The sequence below is a fragment of the Euwallacea fornicatus genome, chromosome 12 (assembly GCF_040115645.1).
Source record: "Euwallacea fornicatus isolate EFF26 chromosome 12, ASM4011564v1, whole genome shotgun sequence".
Taxonomy (NCBI): domain Eukaryota; kingdom Metazoa; phylum Arthropoda; class Insecta; order Coleoptera; family Curculionidae; genus Euwallacea; species Euwallacea fornicatus.
Window position 1 is genome coordinate 3,213,756 of NC_089552.1, and position 22,038 is coordinate 3,235,793.

Below are 22,038 nucleotides of genomic sequence, written 5' to 3' on the forward strand. Positions count from 1 at the left end.
AAATTAATAAACTCTGACCCGAATTTACTCTTTGCCTGAATTCTAGGAATTTCTAAATTTTCCCCAGATATTTGATTTTATTTTTTAAGATCCATCACCTTCGTAGTTGCACAATTGATTCCTTACCGTGCAGAATTTCAACCGATTGAGAAGCTGAAATCTTCGTGTTCGAGTCCGAACTTCAATCAACCGTTCTGTTATGTTCTTCTATATTAGTTCCTACATCTTCCTCAGCAAACGAGGCATCTGAAACTTTTCATTTAGCTGATAAAAAAATATGGCGAGCTGAGTAGGAAATTACCACTTTAAAATGCTTATTAACTTATCTAAAAATTTTACGTAATACTTCATATTTCAATACTTACCCGTCTTACCTTCATGCTCCTGCAATTCTCGCAATTCTCCAGAATTGGTGACCAGTGTGTCAAGTTTGTTGACCAGAGTTATTATTTGCTAATAATTTATTTTCTTGTAGCACCCTAGATCCTGCATCTGGAGTTGAAAAGTAAAATATTACCCTAAACCCTGATGACCTCATTTAATTACTTTCCTGCAAGAGCTCCAACCGCCTGCTCAGGATATTGACTAGATTGATCACCCTCAGCCAGACTGTTTGCCCCTAAATCAGTAGACACGGAACTTCCTTCCAAGCCTTGAAAGATAGTTTAATTACTCGTACCTTAAAGCTCGATGTTTTTCGCTTTTTCTTATACTTACCTTTAGATTTTTCTTCACTTTGTGATATAAAATCATCGTCCTGAGATGTACTGTTCTCCTGTGACATAGTAGTTTCATCACCCATTGACTTGTCAGAGGCTAAAAGTTTGTATATTACATTCTGCGAATTTTTCCGTTCATTGAATTGATCATCTTCCGACGAATGAGATGTTTGATTACCTGAAAATAATATTATTACCCTAAGATTTTATTGATTAGTTGTAAAGTTTAAGTATTTTACCGAGACCTTTACGAATCTTGATATAACAATAAATTATCGATAAACCCAAAATTTACCTAAAGGTATTGAGTCGCTCGGCCTTGAGTTTGATCTCATCAAAAAACACCACTTTTCCTCAAATTTTCCCCATGATTTTGCCCAATAGTAATAAAAATTAATTAAAGATGAGTTAGAGACGAGTCGCTTATTAATCCACTTAGCGAGCTTACGATAATATTCTCCAAATTGCCTTAAGTTTGTCACTTGTGAATTAGATTTAAATCCACAATTCTACGTACATCTGGCGGAGTTTACTCAACTTACCCTGAAGTTCAATGCCATAATTCCACCTCTAAGTGCTATTTAAGGGTATTCTAGAAACGAATGTTTTACCCCGCCCTTGAAACGAGTAAGATAAATTTTGAATTTCAATGAAGAGTGGTGAACGATTGAGAATTTAATATCTATTACCCCTATTACCCTTTCTTTTATTCTGACCTAAATTTTCATTACTTAAGGTTACAGAGTCTCTTTTTATACTATCTATTACGTAACACATTCGATAGGTAGTAATTAGGTATAAACAAAATATTTGCCCTTCTTACGCCTTAAGGTGTTACCCTCTTCAGCGGAATCTTCACTTACTTCTGACAATGTTTTGAGGCTAACACCACTATCATCTGTAATAGGACGTTTTTTTTTCTGTCCAGTTTTAACCAGTAATTTATCCTGATGTTTGGAATCATCCATATTTTCATCGGACGTCGTTGGCTGGTCATTCATCGCTACATTTGCGGCCTGCTTATTTTCTTCAGCTTTCCCTTTCAATTTCTTCATAGGTTTGTCCTTGCTGTCCAAATAAACAGGAACCCATAATACCTTTGAAGGATCTAAGATAAATTTATACCTGTATGAGCTTCATACTAACACAAAAATTTTAAACGAATTTACTCATATGTTTTTCTTCTCCATCCACTACCCCTGACTTACCCAAATCTTTTGACTTGAAATTTGCTTCCGAAGATCTTGGTAAGTATTCTGACAATTTGCTATAGTCCTCCTTATCTAGAAATGTGTTTCGTATTGTTAAGTTTGCTACCTTTAGACATGTAGGAAACATTCCTACCTAGAAGACTTGTGTTAAGACTTATGCCTGATGTCGGTTGATCACTGATAATATCTTTAGGCCTTCGTGATTGCTGATTTTTCAGCTCTTTCAAGATGTTGCTGTCAGGTAATTCTGGAATTATGCACAAATCATGAAATTTGCACGAAAATTATATTATTAGGTAATACCCAAGGGCTTTTCCAGACCGTTGAGTGCCTTCAACAATTTTTTTTCAGAACCTTTAGTTTCTTGCTCGTCTAGATTTTGAGAATCATAAGAATAATTGTCTTTATATTACTGAGTACCTAAATACTCATCCAACAATCTTCTCAATTTCATTAGAACTAAATCCTTGTAGTAAGTTCTGTGCGAGCCTATTAAAAATCAACGAGGGCCAACTAAGCTTAATGATTTCGTACTAACTTGAAGAAAGTGAACTTGTTCGATTTCGGATCAACTCCTTCTTAGACTCATGTACTGGACCATGAACGTGTTTCTCCATGCCTGAAGAGGTCAATATTGTAATATTTGATTTTGGCATTTGTTAGAGTAAGTACTTACTAAAATCATTATTAGTTCTTTGACAAGCAGCTTCGTGGATTAGTACAACTACTAACAGAGCAGCTATAATGGATGTGCGTTTACTGGCAGACATTCTGGCAAACTAACCGAACTGCTGAAAATCACTTTGGTTCAGAACGAGTTAGTGGCGTTATCTCTTTCCTTATTAGGTTTTGAAACAATATTTATGGACAGTTTAGAAATTAGTACCACTTTTTTTAGTTTTTTTTTTTTACACCAGTATTTATGATAGCATAACCATAATGTAGAGCTCGTTTATGGGGTAATAAAGTCAAATATATTCTAGGCACAGATCCAAGTATTAGAGTGAGTAATAAGGATTGTTCTATGTTTATGGTTTTGTGGTTTAATTCCTTCTTAAAATGGTACCGTTACGGGATGTAAAAAGACATAGTCTCAACATCAGGGGGATTTTTACAATCGACCGCAGCTTTATGTTTTTTCATCCTTCGTCTTGCGTTTCATATTTTCTTTCTTATTGATTAAGTCTAGTTCCTTTAGTTTTAACCCTTCTTTATCGTGTTTCAGTAATCTTCGCTTCGTATCTGCTCACAGTTTGTACCTGACTTTAAAGCGCTCATTTACATTACAGGAACATCTCATTGATTATCCTACAGTTTCAATAGTAGTCAATATTTTATTATGTTACACGTAAATGTAGTTTCTCAATCGAATCTCTTAGTTATTTCTCAAAATATTCTCTAAAATTTTTATTTGAATTCAACTTGTACATATGGATAATTTGGTGCATATACAGGGTGTAACATAAGTGATGACTTTAATTTTAAGGAGTGATTCCTTGTCATATTTTAAGCAAAAATGTTCATATAGACATATGTCCTAACTTGCATCACTTTCGAGATACAGGGTGTTAAAGTTGAAAAAATAAATTGCGTTTTCTTTAATAGTTTTCGACTGCTTCGAAATAATTTCATGAAATTTCGTATACAGGGGTTTATTGGGATAAAAAATTCAAATTTATAGTCGATTTAGCTGTATTTTCTAGAGGGCGACACCAGCAACGATTTCGACCCCCTGAAACCGTTGCAACTTTTTTGTGCTACCCTGTGTGCCATTTTGAAATAGAAAAATCGATTCTCTCATCTTTTCTGCTTAAAAAAGGTATACTTTATTGAAGTCGCTACGAGCAACGATTTATGAGAAAAATGCATTTAAAGTTGATGATGATTTTCAACTGACAGTATCTTGTAAATTTTAATGGGAAAAATTATCGGAATTTCTTTATCACAGGATTTTTTTTTATTCCACAAAGAAAAACTTGTTTTCATTTTAAATCTTAAAAATACCAATAAGAATTTCTTAGATGTCCTAAACCTTTTATTCATTTTCACAAAAATTAAGCGAGTTGCAAAAAGAAGTCAAAGGACAAGAAATTTGTACTTTTAATAATTAAAAATTGCATTGTAACAATTATTGTTTAATTTGGTAAGGCAGAAAAGCTATTTTGACCCTCCGAAAATGTGCATACATCATCAACTTTAAATGCATTTTTCTCATAAATCATTGCTCGTAGCGACTTCAATAAAGTATACCTTTTTTAAGCAGAAAAGATGAGAGAATCGATTTTTCTATTTCAAAATGGCACACAGGGTAGCACAAAAAAGTTGCAACGGTTTCAGGGGGTCGAAATCGTTGCTGGTGACGCCCTCTAGAAAATACAGCTAAATCGACTATAAATTTGAATTTTTTATCCCAATAAACCCCTGCATACGAAATTTCATGAAATTATTTCGAAGCAGTCGAAAACTATTAAAGAAAACGCAATTTATTTTTTCAACTTTAACACCCTGTATCTCGAAAGTGATGCAAGTTAGGACATATGTTTATATGAACATTTTTGCTTAAAATATGACAAGGAATCACTCCTTAAAATTAAAGTCATCACTTATGTTACACCCTGTATAGCATCTTATAGGTTTAAATTGGTTAGTCCATACACTAAGAAATTTTCAAAAATTTTAGATGTTTTGGGAAAGTCGTGTGTAGAGGGTTCTTGTGCGTTAAGTGCCTTCTGTCACTTGCAGAGTTTATTATTTACTTAAGATAACTGATAGAATTTTTGAGTAACCGATTGAAAGAAACCGGAAACACAAAAACTATCCTTGCCACTTCACCTCTGATCTCGATGTCGCCGGAGGTCACCTTAGCCAGTCACCAGCTCGGCTGTGATCATCATACTCTTCCTTTCGAGATGAAACAGTGACCTCATCTTCAGTTTGACCACATGATCTATGCGCCTAGGAACCCAAAGGAATCGAACGTTGTGGGTTTTCCCGGAGAGTTTCATCAGGATTTTGCACTCCAGAGTTAATTTGGAGGATATCATATCTGCACTATTTCAAGTCCGCGTGTCAGAATGGCAAACATTTTAGTCTGGAAAACCATAATATGAGTCTTCAGAACAAAGTGTTTTTCCATTTAGCCACTACCAACATACATATAGATACCAACGCCAATCTGGAACCGTCTTACTGCCAGCAATATGGCGGAGTATAAAGAGGAGAAGGTTTATGTCCCCACCTCGTAAACGGGTACTACCTCTTCTAGGAAGTTTGAAATTTTGTTGCCTCATAAGTTTGGGCCCTAATGCATATTGTTCCAATTTAACCTCCGGTCTTACGTAAGAGTTAGCAATCCTTAATATTTTCTTTATCGAAGTTTGAAGCATAAAGCTTTTTCTTGAAGCCTAAACAGGAACTTTCAAGTTCTTATTCTAGCGACAGGATTGGATTTGACTAAGCACAAGGATCAGAAGAAATTCAAACAAGAAGGAAAAGATAAATGAAAATTTCAAAATTTATTTTCAGAGCACTGCCCTCAATAATATAACCAAAATTCCAAAAATCAAATGGGTTTTGAGACTAAGTTGTTGTGTAGTTCAGCAAGTCGACAGCCATCTATAAGCAAATCAGACAATTTAAGTGTTAATTTCACTCGTTTTACGTACGTTTAGAATTTAGTTTCTGAGTTAGAACAGTCGGAGGCTTCTGAGCTAAACTTCTGGCTTGAACATTTAGGTTTGCTGCTCCGATAGTCATCATGGTCAAGACGAGCTCCAGTTTGCTGATTTTCCTTTTTCTAGTCTCCCTGTTTTCTAGATGCCAGCTTTAAAATCGAATAGGACCTTTTGTTACGAGTCCGGAACACTTTTTCCTCTACAATAATTCCAGAAAAGTGATGTATGCCCGGAAAAATGTGTTTCGGACCTGTAACGAGCGCTATTTTTCATCGTTAGACTAGGAAAGGATAAGTAGTAGCTAAAATTGAGAAATTCTAATGCTACACATTGGCCAGGCACTAATAAAAATAGCTTTGACACTGGCTCAAAATACAAACTAATGGGTGTAGTCTCCTTATAAGCTTGTCGGTGACCCATGCATTTTCCATAATTTCAGAAACGATTAAAAGAGCATATTTAAAACTGGGTACTTATACTATAGATTCCAATTTTCTTGATTTCTATGTTGTAAAACGTGATAAATTAAAAAAAGAGTGTTTTTGTTTTGGAACTGTACAACGGCCTGAAGTGGTGAAGCTGTGAGAGTCGAGTAACAATTAAAATAAAAAGAAAGATAAGAATCATCAAAGAATAGAACATTCAATCAAACTCTAAAAATGCTACTTGATATTTCTTGAAACCTGTCACCATCATCGTCTCACTCTTAATTTCTATGATTCATTGCACTTGAGCCGGTTGCATTTGTGCCGGGATCGTTGATCATAGATATAGCAGATGTAAGAAATTCATAAGTATGATAAAAACAAATATGAAAAGAAATACATATAAGAGGAAATCGACTTAAAATTATCTGAGGTATCCTAAAGTCCTGAAAACAATCTGGACACCCTGCAGGATGCAAAATATTACCTTGATTTTGCTGCTTAGGTGAAGGACTTGGTGCGCTAGAGTGATGCTGCTTGAATCCACGCGCATATAAAATTCATCACATTAAGGTGTGATTATTAAAACGCAGTCAACTTTAACTGCCACTTAACTTGGCTTTAACTAACATTTAACTGCCATACCTATTTGCCATTAAGTTTAACGTTTCAATGGATCTTGGTGCTAAATACTACAGCAAACTCATAATTTAGCCCTCAGTATATATTTTTTCTGAGTAAATCTTACTGTGAAGCTGTTGATGATTCTATTGGGAATCTTCAACTGAATCCTTTTCACTATATGAGCCTCTCGAAGAACTATCTGAATAAATTTAAAATTAGCTTTCACCATATAGAGTTAAGATTATCCTGAAAACGAAGGTACACCGGGATTTTCTTGCTCAGTCGAATGACTTGATACGCCAGAATGAATATTCTTCTGTCGAGATTTATCTAAAATTTATGACATGAAGAGTAAAATATTAATGCGCTGTCGAGTTTAACTCGAAGCTATTTTGTGTGAAATCCAAGCTTGACTAATGTCCAGACCCTATTTCAACGTTCCTGTAGAAATCAGCTTAATGTGTAATGTTGACTACAGGTTAATAATTTGATCCTTAATATGGTTGTGGTGCAATCAACTTTAACTGGAAGCTATTTTATATTAAATAGAAACATTTCTCCAAAGCCCAGACATGGCTTTAACGACCCTATGGAAATTATGTTGAAGTTTCGATAATTTTGCTCTTGGAACAATGCGTCACCACATTACATTGTTTTCCACATTAATCTTACCATGATGTTTTGGATGCTGTTGCTGGAAATCTTCCTTGTACTTTTCTTCACTAGAGGCGCTTCTCTTCACCCTTTCTGAAATTAATTTAAAAAGTATTTTTAATTGATTAAGTTAAAGTCATCCTGAAGATGTTTTGCCTTCATTTTATGGTTTAGCCGACATGCCCAATCACCTAAAATTCTTCGTATATCTTATAATACCTCTGTTTGTACTTTAATTCCAATTTATTATAGTATTTTTTTATCTTACCATTCTCATGCTTAAGGAGAGGATTGGCTGCAGCAAGGCAAAGGACCACCGTCAAAATTACCAACATGGACTTTAAGGACATCTTCAAAAAAATCTTTTAGTGCTTGAACTGAAAGGAACTTGACTGACACAGTTCCCTGTACGTTTTTTTTTATAAATATACGAAATTTAAACGAGCATTATTTTTCCTTAATTGCTGGTAATAAATTATTATGTACGTTTTATTTTAACCTAAGATTTATAATGGTGTTATTAAGCGTGCAAGTGCAGAATGTGAGTTATTAAAATATTAATTTGCATAGTTATGCTATGATTTATGTTTAGATAAACAGAGCAATGTGGCAATATCAGTTTTCCTCCATACATTTTTGGAGAATAATAAGAGAAAATCGAATAAATTTCCAAAGAACACCAAATATAACAAAGTTCAAGTTTAGATGAAGTTCACCAGTTTTCCAGTTTCAACCAAAACTGTAACCTAACTCAAAAGACAATTTCAGGAATTTTAAATTTTCTCTTAACTCTTATTACATATATTAGCAATTTCAGAAGTTTTTATTAACCTGGATTAAGCCTTGAAGCAAATTTCACGAGTTTTGGCTTCTATGGACCCCTTGGTATTAGGATATAATTTTCAAAGCATTATAGAGTAATTTTCAGGACTTTAGTCTTACTCGGGCCGCCCTTAGAGACCAATTCTCAGCAACCTTTCAAAACAGAAATTGAATTCACTGCTGAGAATAATTTTGACCGCCAGGAATTCGGTTTCGAGAATAAGTTTCAACATTTCGGATTATCGCAAAGTGATCTTAATTGGTGCGACATTTTTATGAACTCACGAGAAATTTATTAAATACACTTATTTATACAACAAAGACTGATACGGGGTGTTGCAATTTAATAAACCAATCCGCTAACCACAGATTCCTTCAGACTTTTTTCTTTAACGCTTTATATTCACTCTATAGTGTGTCGAAATTGTTAAAAAAATTCATTTTGTTAACAATTTCAGCGTTTCTTGACATACTTTAACGCCATTGTACAGTAATGCACAGTTCGATAACGTACATTTTTCCTATAAATTGATTAAAGAAATTTGAAACCAAAATTATTTTTATACATAAATAAATGATATATGGGTTTCCGACCTAAACGACAAATGGGTAACATCTATTGAGAGGTAATATGTTGGACTATATTCTAAAGTAAGCCATTTAATTCAAACTTTACAAGAATGAAAAATTAAGATAAAGAAACCTTTAGTTTAGAAAAGTAAACACCTTCACCATTGGAGTATGTAAAAAATATTTGAGGAGGAGATACAGGTGTCCATGACCCCCCTTTTTCCTCATCCTGGCTTAAGTGTTTTTTTTTACCAAATTATAGAGAAGTGCATCTAATCGAACTGGGCATTACCGCAAATTTTAATGAAAATGTGTCAAGAAACACCGAAGATATTAACAAAATTAATCCTTTAACAACCTCAACACTCAGTATAGTAAATATAAAACGTCAAAGAAAAAAGTCTCAAAAGGAAAGTCTGATTATTTTGGCTCAAGCCACCACTGGTTAGCCGATTGGGAAATCAGCAACATCCTGTATAAGTCCTCCCTATAGACTCTAATCATCTATCTGAGATAACCATGGACTCTTTGACGGTTTTGCATGTCTCAGATTCATTCCTGCTTCGAACTCATCATAAGCTATCGCCTGCTTTCCAGGTGTTGAGGACCAGTTCAGTGCTTCTTTGCATATTTCAGAGTATCCTGTATGACGTCTCGGCTGAAATTTTTCTAACAAGTTATTTAATAAACTTGCATATGATAATTCCCTCGGAATAGTTTTCACACTGTTTTATCCACACACACACACTGATTTCACCGTTTAATGTAAATTGGGTGGTTACATATAAAAATTTTCGGTTCTGCATATCAACCAGTAGTCGATAACGAGACAAAAAATCTACCCTAATTAAAAGTTTTCCGATTCCATCTACGGCACATCTACACGAAAATTATTTACGTAACCGCAAGTCTAAGGGTAACTATTCTAAGTTTAAGTTAGAATTGTTCGGAAGACTCGTTTGCGGCGAAGAGTTCGTAATCCGATTTTGGCCTGAGTCGTTGCACTGTGACATGCAGTAACGTACACAAGGTGATCTATATACGTTCTGGCATAAGAAAATTTTAAACACAATATAAAACAACAAATTTTCATCGACAATTGCTGAATTTGAATTGACTCTGCATTTTTATTAATTCAGGCTGGCAGGACCTCGTGCGGGCTCATGATTTTCATCATTTTTGTCTAAGCGAATATGATCTTAATGCACACAAATTTAATGAATTTTAGTTCACCGGAAACTGGTCTGACATAACTGCTGCTTTTCGAAAGTGATCGGACGGACCTTAAGGCCAAAACTACCTCGAAGTGGCCATTCGGCCCTCGGACATGATATTTTTAGGAACTATGTCATCAAGAAATTTTCCTTTTTTAGAACTAACAGTACTTTATTTGGTTGGAAAAAATCTTGAGGAAGCAATTTTTTTTTCTTTTCTTTGGATTTTTTTACGCCTGACATTATTGTTTTGTAACAGAGCCAACTAACCGGAACTCATCTGGATTATTTCAATTAAATTGTTAAATATTCAGAAACTTTTCGCAACTGGACCCTAATGAGAAAACTTAACGATTTCTGCACTGAGAAGGAAAGGACTGTATTGATACATTTTAAACAATTAAATGTCCATCGAACCTAGTGAAATCCAGTGATATATTGACTGGGATTTTTAAATTTTTACACTATTTATTTCATCTTTTGCACAAAACCTTTAATATTAAAATTGTCGAAAATTTTAAAATTCATAGGCAGAAACAGACTTGGTAAATCAGGCAAAATGTTGTTCAACCCGATAGATGGCAACCGAGTTTAAGGAGTCACCGTATATTCTACATAGATAACCCGTAAAAGGAACCCGAGGGGAGCAGGAAGTGCCAAATTGGCTTCTTAGAAACCAGCAGATAGTTTAATACACAGCTTTAAGACATACTTAGAAAATATGAGAGTAAGAAGATACTGAGGAAGTTTTTTTTTGCTCTCTATTTTCTTTGCATTTGGTGATGTGATTCCCAGGAGAGCGAAGTGACCTGAACTATTTTAACCAAACTGAAAATTTTGAAATATTCACAAACTTCTCAGAACTTGACCCTGATGATAAAATTAAACCTTTTCGGCCCAAAGCTCATACTGATACATTTTAAATACTTAAATGTCGCTTAAATCGAACAGAGTCCAGCGTCGTATTGACCGGAGCTTTTAAGTTTCTGAAACGATAACATGTCCATCCTTCTCTTACACGAAAACTTTAATATTAAAATTGAGAAAAATTTTCAAATGGATATGAAGGAACGGACTTGGTAAATAAGACAAAACGTGGTTCCCGGTCAACCCGACAGATGGCCACCGAGATAGAGCCGTCACTGTATATTCTATACATATGACCGGGGCGGGGGAGATCAAGGGGAGCAGGGGGCGCGACCGCTATGAATATAGATTAGCTGTTTTGCCGGCTATTACTAGAGAGGATGCTGCGAGCGAAAAGGAATCTTGCACCATTGGTAGGTTTAACCTTCCAAGGCAAATTAGCCTATGTCCTTGACAACGCTGAGCTAAGAAGTCTCTCCACTAGTTATATCTTCAAAAAATGCCCTTTTGACTCAAAGAATTCGCAAATATATGAGGATGAACATTATGTATTTCTAGAACAGAAACAGGGTTGTTCGGTAGGTACGATGAATAAACTTGTACTTTGGTCAAAGTTGATCATTATTGCTGGCGTTGTGAACAAGATCGCTGGTGCATATCTCCTTGCCGAGGCCTTGGGGCCCATTCTGGTCGTCCCATAAGCAAAGAACAAAACGGCCTTGCCACTCGACGTCGTCATTTCGTCGAAACGAACGAACTAGCGCGAACGCTGGCCAGAAATCCCGGATCCTGACTTTTTGCCCTTGTTCAGCTTTATTTCCTCTCCAACAGTTACTGCCCTGCTGCAAACATAAAACGGGAAATATTTTTATGAAGGGATGAACCAGGAATGCCGGTCCGTCCGGTTTATTTCTTTTATTTCTGCAAGATTTAATTCGACCAATAGTTTTAGCAAATTCGTTTTTCTTTCGTTATGAGAGGCAGTCCTCGGGCCATGATCTATAGTATGGAATTGAACTAAAAAAAAGAAACAAATAATAAAATAGAGAGTAATAAAGAGAGAACATTCATTTAGATCGTCACAAAAGTCTGAAAGAAAATTGCAAAAAATTATCGAGAGACGGCCGTGTCACTTCTGGATTTCTGCTTCTCAGTAAATTATTTTCATTATAATATATAGAGAAGCACAAGGAAAAAACTTGAATGGATATTAGAAGTCAGAATCCCAATTTAAATCGTCATAAACTTTTTGCAAACGATATAATCTCCATATGTGTTTCAAAGTCAGAAAGGTCATCTTATAACCATGAAATAACCATAAAAGTAACCATAAAAGCTGATAAAGCTCCACAGAATATTCCCTACGAAATGACTGAACAATATAAAAAAAAAACAAAACTGCGAAAAATAAAATCTTTCGCCTTTCTGGAAAGCAACGTAATTATCTTAGTTTAATGTTTCTGTATTACACAAAAGATTTCTTTACTTCCGCTAATGCAAAATCGATTTTATCTCAATATCCAATAAAAGATTCTAATAAAACATTAAAAAAAAACATCGATTTCCAGGGGTTGCTTTTGACACAGCTAAAGTCCCTAACTCTCAGAGAAATAAACAGCCGACTAAACTAGGAACTTTTTAATTTTTCAAATTGTGCTGTTTGCTGTATAAAAAGATTTCAAATGTGTTTAGATTTGTGTTTTAGATGTGAAATTATCAAAAAATAATGTATGTACAATATTTCAATTAAATATCTCATAAACTGAAACAAATTTGAAATAACATCTAAAAGACATTTAAAATTTGAACAACCCCTACTTCGACAACGAAGCCTTTGCGTCTCAATATTTAAATGAAGAGTCATGTTAATATAATAATCATCTTCTAAAATATTGGCACACCATTTCTAGATATCCTATATATTACTTTCCTAGCAATAATTAATCTCTGGATATAATCTTCTGATTTATCGAAGCATCTAAGCATAATAACGGCATGATAATCATGGGGATAAAAGGGATTCGAAATTTTCTGCTAAAGCTTGTTATAAATCACACGAAATTGCCTTCATCAACAACAAAAAAACAATTTTCTGGTCTTAAAAATTAACATTCCACGAATATCTGCATATTTATCGATACCATCTGCAGAGTGTGAATTAATTAATCAATCAATATATTACTTATTCTGTGCGAGGAGTCCTATATAATGAGCTAAGGTTGTGAAATACATTATTATAACCCGAAAGTCAACTCTAACTCGAAGCGAAGAGCGCTAAGGATCATAAGTACTTCACATCCACGCTGTATATACAATTTTTCCATTTCCCTACTAGATTTCTATAGTAGATTTAACCCGATTTTATTGCCATTCATTTTCATAACAACAATAACTAAAACAACAATGGCGACGATGAAGAGATTGTGGTTAATTAGCTCCCATGTTAAATAATGCGTTATTTATTGTCGTTGTTAAGCTGTAATTCAACTGTTTTAGAAAAAAGGTGAGAAAATGTACTTCACAGTAGTTTTATACACTCAATAATATTGCCTTTAACGCTGGTTGTAAAAAAATACTGACGTCAGTTTATTTTATTTTTTTACCCCTAGCGGTCTTCCCAATTAACATCAATTTCCTTATGTTTTTCTGAGCAAATGAAGTCACACCAATCCAAATAGCAATTCCCACAGATTTCTTATGTAAAAGTAAGAAGATATAACTCAATTTCTCTATGTACAAAAATTGTCAAAAACCAAAATACGGAGGATCAAATTTTAGAATAATTTATCGATTTTTTCAAAACTAACAAAAAATAAATTTATACGAACTCCCTAAATATGCACCTGAAATCTAGGAAAAGTGGCGCGGGCGGTGCCCTCTTTAACCTACATTGAAAATTCAATAATAATGAAAATTCTCATTCGAAAGATCCCTCCCTCCCCTCAATGCACAGTGTTCTACAAAAATGATTTTGCTGCATGAATAAAACAAACATTTTTCCACCTTGTATTTCTCTGATTATTAACCTTTGACCTCTGACTATTTGATATAGGCAAACCTATTACTATTTTGACTTAAGGAATCTGCAATGTCCTTGTATACCAGTAATTATGGCACACCCTGTGTATTGGAGTTCCAGCATCGGTCGCGCTTTGGAAGGCAACCCACTTATCCGTTTTTGGTCTTCAGTTCATTACCTATACTTACTTGCATTTGAACATAAAACTGGCACAACTACCCTGAAGGATATTTCGTACTTATAAAGCGAATCTCTCCCTCTAGGAGACAGGCTCAATTCCAGAAATTTAAATTCATGGCCCAGCCTGGAAAAATCGAGGTAATGAGGAAAAATGCTAATTCAGCCAGGATCGGTTCCACGGTTTGATTTTCCGCACCGTGGAAATGGAATTGCTTCATTTCCAGGGATATTTTTTATCCCCCGGTGAGGATTACGCCCAAATGGGGACGGCGCGAGAATAAGATTTTATTTTAGATCTAATTTATTCTAGAACGCAGAGATTTATTTGCGATTTTCTCGGATTTTAATTGGAAATAGTTCTTTCAAAGAGAAGCATATTTTACCAACGAATTGAGCGACGATAGTGTGGTATAAAGCAGAAATACCGACGCACAAGACATCGATGACCATTGAAATACCAAGCCAGGGGGCTTGGCTACGACAGTGCACACCTTGAGTACCGGCACAATATGGCCAATGAAAGTAGGGAACAACCGAAAAGTAGCTTCTCGTGTAGGTTGGTACTAATTCGAAGCCGAATATTATCTGATCAATGCGAGATGATAGACGTGGTTCGTGGTGCTCCTGACATTCAAGCAGAGACAGGAACAGATATTATGCATACGCAGAAAGGTCAATTTCTTGCAAGTAACGAACAGGTGCTCTAAAAAACCATCTTTACTTGCGTTTGTTGAATAAATAGTTTGAAACTGCCTCAGATTTCGAGAAATTACGAGAAAAACATGAAAATGTGCAATCACGAACACAGAAGAATTTTTGGAATCTCTAAGGGTGTCTATAGCTATCTAAACTCTTCAACTAAATGGTCCTGGAAACTTCCTGAAGTGCATATTGATTAAAAATTAAAACTTCTTTAGGAGACGCTACAGGTTCTACTAAACCATACAACTCGTCCAGGACTTTTGGAAAGCGAAGAATACTCAGAAAAATTTCAGCGCCCTTCAAAAATATTTCTGAGGCTACAGAGAGTCCTTGGACCGCCCAAAATTTAATTAACAATTATGTATCTATGAAACTGCCATAAACGATGCATAAGAATATGTTTTTCTCAGGCAATTTCAGTCATTTTCAGGAAGCTTATTTCTTTTTCTCTGATGGGATGCTTCCAAGTTCTAAATGGACTTCTATTTAATTTATCGTAAAATGTGTTTAAATTTACAAAAACAAAATAAGATAGAGGAAAGTGGTAGTAGAAAGTGAACATTTAATCCTTCGGGCCTTTGTAAGAAATCTGAATGACACTTATAAAGCATCTTAAGAACTCCGATAAAAACATGAACTTCAATAACATTCCTGAACATTCCACTAGTAAAGTGCATTATTAGAAATCTCAATTTTTCAAGTTTTGGTAAGTTCTAAAAGTTCCAGTAGTTGATTTTTTTAATTGTGCACAGCTCTACAAGAAATTCCTACCGTTGTAATTTACCCAATTGTTTACATTTATAGTTGAAACAGGAGCATTGAAACTACTCCTACATGTTGATGCTGCTAGTCCTACCCAATAGGTCTGTTTCTGGTAATTTTCAGGAAGTTCTTGCTTAGGTGAGTATTTTGAAACAACCGAATATTTAAAGTTTCCCATTATGGAAGGTCCACCCTTCCTATGGCCACGAGAACTCTTTCGATGATTTAAACAACTCGGAAATTCCCTAATCCATCGCTGACCGTAAGCCCTTCAGCGGCTGTTTTTCTTGTTTTAATCCCCTGTAATTCCAGTTGAAACCGCGGCGATTTGGACCGCGGTAATTTTATGCCTCCACTAACTACCTCGGATTATTTTAATCGCCCTATAAATACGGCACTCGATGGACATAATTCCGGTGCTGACCGGTCCGGATTTCGCAGATTTCGCTTTCAATTATTCATCGGCCACTATACTCCTCTCCTTTCAAGCCCATCAAGCAGCAAACATCATTTGACACTTCATTGTCCAAATATTTCTCACATCCTACCCTTATATGGCGACCACCGTGTGCACACACATATTAAATTCCAAGCAAAGCTCATCTATTGTTGGTCGTTTATGCAGAAACTCACAATGGGTAGGGATGCTCATTTTAATCTGGTTTCGTGCGTGTGATGTAGGTGAGAAAGGTTGGTATTAATCCCTGTTACCAAAACAGCGATGGGACCTATCAATGAAATTGCCCACGCCTTGGTGAAAGTATCGGTTACAAATAATACCGCACCAACCATGGGTAAAAGGCAGATGTTGGCATTGAGCCTGACAAAATTCCAGGATGTTTTAGAAGAATCCTGAATGTGCGGAACTTTGCCTAGAATATCGTCGGTATGCAAGAGAAGGTGACCAAGTCCAAAATTTCACATTTTTTAGTTTGTAATGCCCATGTACCTTAAATTCGGTGTTATTTATCAGGAAAAATGAACAACTTTAAAAATTCCATGAAAATACCTATAATTTAAAATTCCAGATTGACCATGTCGTGTTCGTAAAAATGTGGAAAGGAGAAAATGACTATGTCCGCTTAGTCATTTTCTCCTGTGAGTATTTTTGCAAAAAGGACTTGAATGACTGTATTGATGTATAAATGTATGCTGCGAAATACAACTCGAGATGAAGGGGCAGAAAAATAGAATGGCTGGAAATCGACCAATTAAGGTGCGAAAAAGGGACAGAATTTTACAATGTCCCGATACAACTATGATGAAGAGCATAAAATGTCTAATGTGGAAGTTGAAAAAAGAGGTAGACCCAGCAACGTTCCAAAAGAAAGGGGGCCAAAGAAATGTTATACGGAACCATGGCCTATATCAACGAAGAAGAAATACGACTTAATTAAGCTTCGTCGCACTGAGGTAATTCCGGTCGAATACTACAGTTGGTATTTAAACTTACCAAGTGGTAAATCCTTGATGGACAAGTGTCCAGAACCCGCACAAGATGAATACAGTGACGAAGATTAAGCATTTGAAACTAATTAATAGCGTTTACTTTAAGTATAGCAATTAGTAATTTTGAGTACATATTCTAGAAAATATATCGTTCATAAAAATCATTAGAAACCAACCTGATGTACGTTAATGGATTCGATAATCACAAGCAAATTACTAAAATATTAATAATTCAAAACTACTGTTGGTGGACTTGGTCACCATCTCTTTGTACATCGACGATATATCTTTTGACGATTGGATAATTCTCCCGCCAGTAAGTACGAGTTAAGGGCTGCATCGGTTGGTTTGTCTTTTTTGGATAAAGTAATTTATAAAAACTCTTCAAAGCACTCTCAATTCCACTAAGGAACTCGCAGTAAGAAAGCGAGGATGGAGACGGGACAGAATTTGCATTTAAGTTCAAGCAGACTTAAAAGATAAGTGATAACAAGACCGATAGAAATATTAAAGAAAACCCCATGAAGTTGCAATTTTCCCCTCACTTATGGCGTATCGGAAGTGTCTTCTATTTCCAGTTTATCTTTCTCGCACACCAAACCCGTCTCCGCGTGATCAAGGTATTATAAACAAGCCCAGCTCAAGACGCGAAATGTGGTTACCATTCATTTATCAATTAATTTAGATGTGAGTTTCGCTCGTCCCTAAGAAATTACGAATTATTATAAAGTAATTTACGAGCTGCAATAATTTCCATTAATAAAAATGCGCTCCTTAACATCGCAGATAATTAATATTAATGTTGGCAGGCTTGTTTATGTAGCAGTATTACATGACCGCTTCCAGATTTAGTATTGATGCTAGGCACGAACATCGTCGTAGCACCTGTAATGGTGATGTAATGCGTGAAGAACGGTTAAGGAGGACAGTCGCTTGGAAGGCAGAAATAAATCCCGTTAAAGGAGACCTGTTGATTTCTTAAACTTATATGCCAATTCAGGCTATTAATCACGTGAATTATTATACTTAAACACCCAAAGTCAGTTTTGGCGTGTTCGGAACCCAGGGCCTAAGAAAATATGGGAAAGATGGGCGCCTGCCGCCAGATTTGAGTTTTGATTTTTACGGAATAGACACAGAAATCGTAATAATGGTTATTATTAAATTGAAATGCTGCTTCTTTGCAATCCGAAGTGGAAATTATATGTATTCACAGGTTGTCGAAAGTCTCATGTTTGGTTTTCCATCCGTTCTCGCAACTCTGCTACTGTGTAAATTTCACTCGTAAACACCAAATATTTCATATAACCCCACAGATAAAAATCACATGGATTTGAGTCTGGCGATCTCGCGGGCCATTTTGTTGATCGATTACTATCTATCCACCTGTTAGAAAATTGGTTGTCCCTTACCTGTAAGTCCTACACTCCGCGTTTAAATTGAGACGGATCGCCGTCGTGTAAGAACCACATGATTTATAATTAATTAAACAATATAATTCCTTCTTAAATAAGAAGAGGCTATCGGCCTACGTGGCCTTTCTGTCCATGTTGGTATTTACAAGTGTTATAATGATAGTAATCGTAGTCTCAAAAACAGTATCATCCACAACAATCACCCCAAAACCACCAGCACCAATCACACCCAGTAGACCAACCAACATCCAACCTTCACAGCACCGAACAAAAGTGTAAGCATATCAGGCACATCAAACATCCCACATCTAGTCTATGACTTGGTAGTGTTCAATCAGAGTTGTGCCCGGTGTGAGGTAACGTGAGTTTCTATTCTGTCGGTCAATGCACAGTCCAACAACGATGTCCCAGTTTTTCTCTTTTTCTTTCCACTTTTTTTGTATTTGTAATAGTCTGTCTGAAATTTTTGTCATATTAGTTTTTTCGTATAGCGCTTCGTTGAAAGGGTTGTACAGTGGATTATCCGGGTGACGAATTTTTGTAATTCGTCTTAAAGTTATTTGCTCTGTAGTTTGTATGTATTTTTTTGTTTTGTTAGTTGCGTTTGCCATAATTATGTTACCGTAGTCCAGTAGTGGTCTACAAATGGATTTATATATCTTGGATGCTGTGTTAGTGCTGATTCCTTTGTTCTTGTAAGTCAGCACTCTAAAGTGTTTTGCTCTTTTGGTCATTTCTGCTCTCATGTTTTGTAAGTGTTTTGTAAGTTTCATTTTAGGGTCTAAAGTGATACCCAGATACTTGACGAGCTTACTTGGTTTGCATGATTTATATTTTACACAAAAATGTATTAAAACTTTCATACACGTATATTTCGGTTATTTCGGGAATTTCGAAAAAAACTTACATAAATATTTTGCTTAGTGTGCTTCATCAATAAATTTCTATTGGAAGTGGGTTTCTTAACCATTAACTCCGTTTGAAATTTTGTACAGATACCTTAAATAGCTTTTAAATAGAACTAGGGGACCATGTATACTATTCCAACTTAGGAAGCATCATTTGAGAGCTCACATTAAAGCTACAGTGGAAACACTATGTAGGTACCTACGATCCTTCTCCGGAATGACCAGAACGTAACTGATATATGATACAATTTGCAGGGTCCATTCCTAATAATAAAGGTTAATCCTCACTATACATGCCGTTTCCTTTCCATGTCCGTTCCCTAAACGTTCCATAAACGATTCCGTAGAAATATGAATTGTTATGCGATCAGTTCAAACTAAAGGGGTACCATGGGGATCTCATTGTTTAAAAACAGTTTGCTATTAAAATTACGTATGGATCGCTTTAAATATATTCATTTTAAACACACTGTACACCTGTAAGTTCAGCAAATGTATACGCTCTATGTACCGCTCACATGTTCGTACTTGGAGGACTGGCGGAGTCGTCCGACTATGAATGCTATCAAGTTGTATCAAATAGGCAGGGGACTAATGTGAGATGGAAACGGAATGATAGTGACGACCACCTTTTAATCTTCTTCAATCTAATATGTAACCTCATTTCGACCTGCGGACTGATATAATCCTGCAAAGTGGGAGCTCTGCTTTTAGCAGCACCAGGTAAAATGTTTCTGAATCTAGCTAATTTCCAATTTGCCCTGCAAATTCATTTACACCAATTAACAATTTCTTGTTGGTATTGCGACCAATAAATAAAACAAAGACAACACCAGGACTGCAATTACGCCAGCAACAACACAAATATAATCATATTATAATGAAAATAAATATGGGAATGGTGTGTGGTTATTTGGACAAATAGGGGAACAATGAATTTTCCTGTTGAATTAATATATTTGGTTCAGTTATATCCCATGCGCGAATCCTCCTCTCTACAACGAATAATAATAATAATAAAAATATTATTGCAATAATTACTTTTTAAATTATATTTTTAACCTTATAATACCTCATTAACGCAAAATATTTGCTCATATGTAAACAATACTGAAAGCGTAAAATCTAATTTACCAGACACACAAACCATCGAGGAAGTAAGGTTTCGCAAACAGTTGACATCAAACACCGAAATGAGGTCCGTGGGGAGAGCCAGGACAAACTTGCAGCAGGAAATCCCTCAGGATTTTTTGTACTGCTTCCTGGTTAAATATTTACATCGTCCCTTCGATTGCAAAGCATCGGGTTTAGGTGAGAAATAAAGCGCGAAATTGAGGACCCTTTATTAAGCCCTTCGCCCTTTGAGACACAGGCGCGTGTGCAATTATTGCACGTGCACTATTAGAGGGTAGATATTTTAATTTTTATATAAATTTATTTCTAGCTATTATTTGGAGTGCGGCAGAGGCTCTCATCAATATTTATAGAAGCATTAGCATTTTTTTCTCGATGATGTATATCATTAGGTTTGTTAGAAATTAATTTTTCAGCTGGACACCTGTTCCGAAGAAGAGCAGCCCGAAACGCCAAAGCACCATAATGTATTATGGTTTTAATTATAGGGTTTCAAAGCGAACTTCTTATTGTTTTATACCCAACTTAGTCCGTGCAGAATTCTTTCTTCTGCATATGAAATTCTTCTTGGCCATAGGCGCACGGCCCGACTACTGTACGAGATCGCCCGAGATCAGATAGAAGTACTATTATTACCTATATGACCTCGCAAGAGAGATAAGAAGGCACAATAGTAGTACCACGAACTACGAAGTAAACAAAGGTGCGTCTAGCCCAAATTTCTCACGGGCCGTTGATCGGGGCCCCCGGTCCGTCTCGGACCATTTTTCAACGCGCGATGACTGATGGCTGTCAATTTGTTACATGTCATGAGTGGCGAGATGCAGGGGGTCCCGCTGCGGGCTCCATCTTCAGCCAAAGATCAAGTGTTCAGATGGTTTTTTCAGTTATTTTCTATAAAACTAGCCTCAAGCCAATTCAGATATCTCAAAAATACACAAATTGTCGAATTTCTTTGTTTCCATTACTATGCCGCGTGTTCGTCACACCATTATCATTTATATCGCGTTTCATTCGCAGTATGAAAAAAATTTCAGACCACCGTGCTCCTGAAAATTTCACATGACCGAACCAAGTTTTATGTTGAGAATTCTGCTTGCTGAAATAATGTCATCAAACTTTTTCTACCAGCGAGTCATAGTCACAGTGTCGCTCTCATTTGCAAGCTGAATGGGCGCAAAATATTTCACAAGTTGACGAACTTTTCGAAACAAATTTTGCAAATAAAGTAATGTACGGGGATCATACATTAAGCTTGAGGGGGCGCATCCAAGGCACCTACATATTTCTAATAAAGAGATTTTTCCCTCAAAATTTCATTTATCTCAGTGGTTTTCCGGATGCATGGCGATTCGATCACCTTTCGAAAAAAAATTTACTTTAAAGCAAATACATGTTGCTGAAATTAGGCATGTTGTTATTGCTTCATTATCCATGTCTAAGTGAACCCATATTCGCTGATGCGACATTTTCCTGTAAATAACCCTCATTTCGCTCTACTTCCTCTGTGAATTTCATATACTTAGATCAGTAGCGGTTCAGATATATTTACGTAGCAACTCTTTTAACTAGTAGTTTTAGCTGTGTTGACTTAAACTTCTCACTCAGCTTAAATTTTACACTTAAACGTTTCTTGAAGCACTTTCATACATACATACATACAGTGAATCCCAAAAATATTCGGACGCG

General features: G+C 35.8%; 1 protein-coding gene and 1 long non-coding RNA gene across 4 annotated transcripts; both read right to left on the minus strand.

Annotated features, from left to right (window-relative positions):
* Positions 1-550: 550 nt before the first annotated feature.
* On the minus strand, positions 551-1,998 carry LOC136342370 (uncharacterized). Its single transcript, XR_010732632.1, has 4 exons — positions 1,928-1,998; positions 1,583-1,827; positions 718-897; positions 551-652 (listed from the first exon to the last, which is right to left on the minus strand). It is a non-coding gene; the product is annotated as an uncharacterized lncRNA (long non-coding RNA).
* A 3,458-nt stretch (positions 1,999-5,456) lies between these two features.
* LOC136342373 (uncharacterized) lies at positions 5,457-7,716 on the minus strand. 3 transcript variants are annotated; one of them, XR_010732634.1, is made up of 5 exons: positions 7,576-7,716; positions 7,326-7,400; positions 6,778-7,240; positions 5,596-6,721; positions 5,457-5,545 (listed from the first exon to the last, which is right to left on the minus strand). XR_010732634.1 is itself a non-coding variant. In XM_066288102.1 (4 exons), the coding sequence occupies exons 1-4, from the start codon at positions 7,655-7,657 to the stop codon at positions 5,493-5,495; spliced, it is 357 nt and encodes a 118-aa protein (XP_066144199.1). In that variant the 5' UTR covers positions 7,658-7,716; the 3' UTR covers positions 5,457-5,492. The 3 variants fall into 3 exon arrangements, 1 of the variants encoding a protein (XP_066144199.1); XR_010732633.1 differs by having other exon boundaries at positions 5,596-7,240; XM_066288102.1 differs by lacking the exon at positions 6,778-7,240 and having other exon boundaries at positions 5,596-5,742.
* Between the last annotated feature and the right edge of the window lie 14,322 nt (positions 7,717-22,038).

Coding starts and splice junctions, on each gene's coding strand:
- LOC136342373 (XM_066288102.1), bottom strand. CDS start 7,657: ATGTCCTTAAAGTCCATGTTGGTAATTTTGACGGTGGTCCTTTGCCTT. Junction 7,401..7,575: donor TCTCCTTAAGCATGAGAATG/GTAAGATAAAAA, acceptor AATTAATTTCAG/AAAGGGTGAAGAGAAGCGCC. Junction 5,743..7,325: donor ACAGCATCCAAAACATCATG/GTAAGATTAATG, acceptor GCTGGCATCTAG/AAAACAGGGAGACTAGAAAA.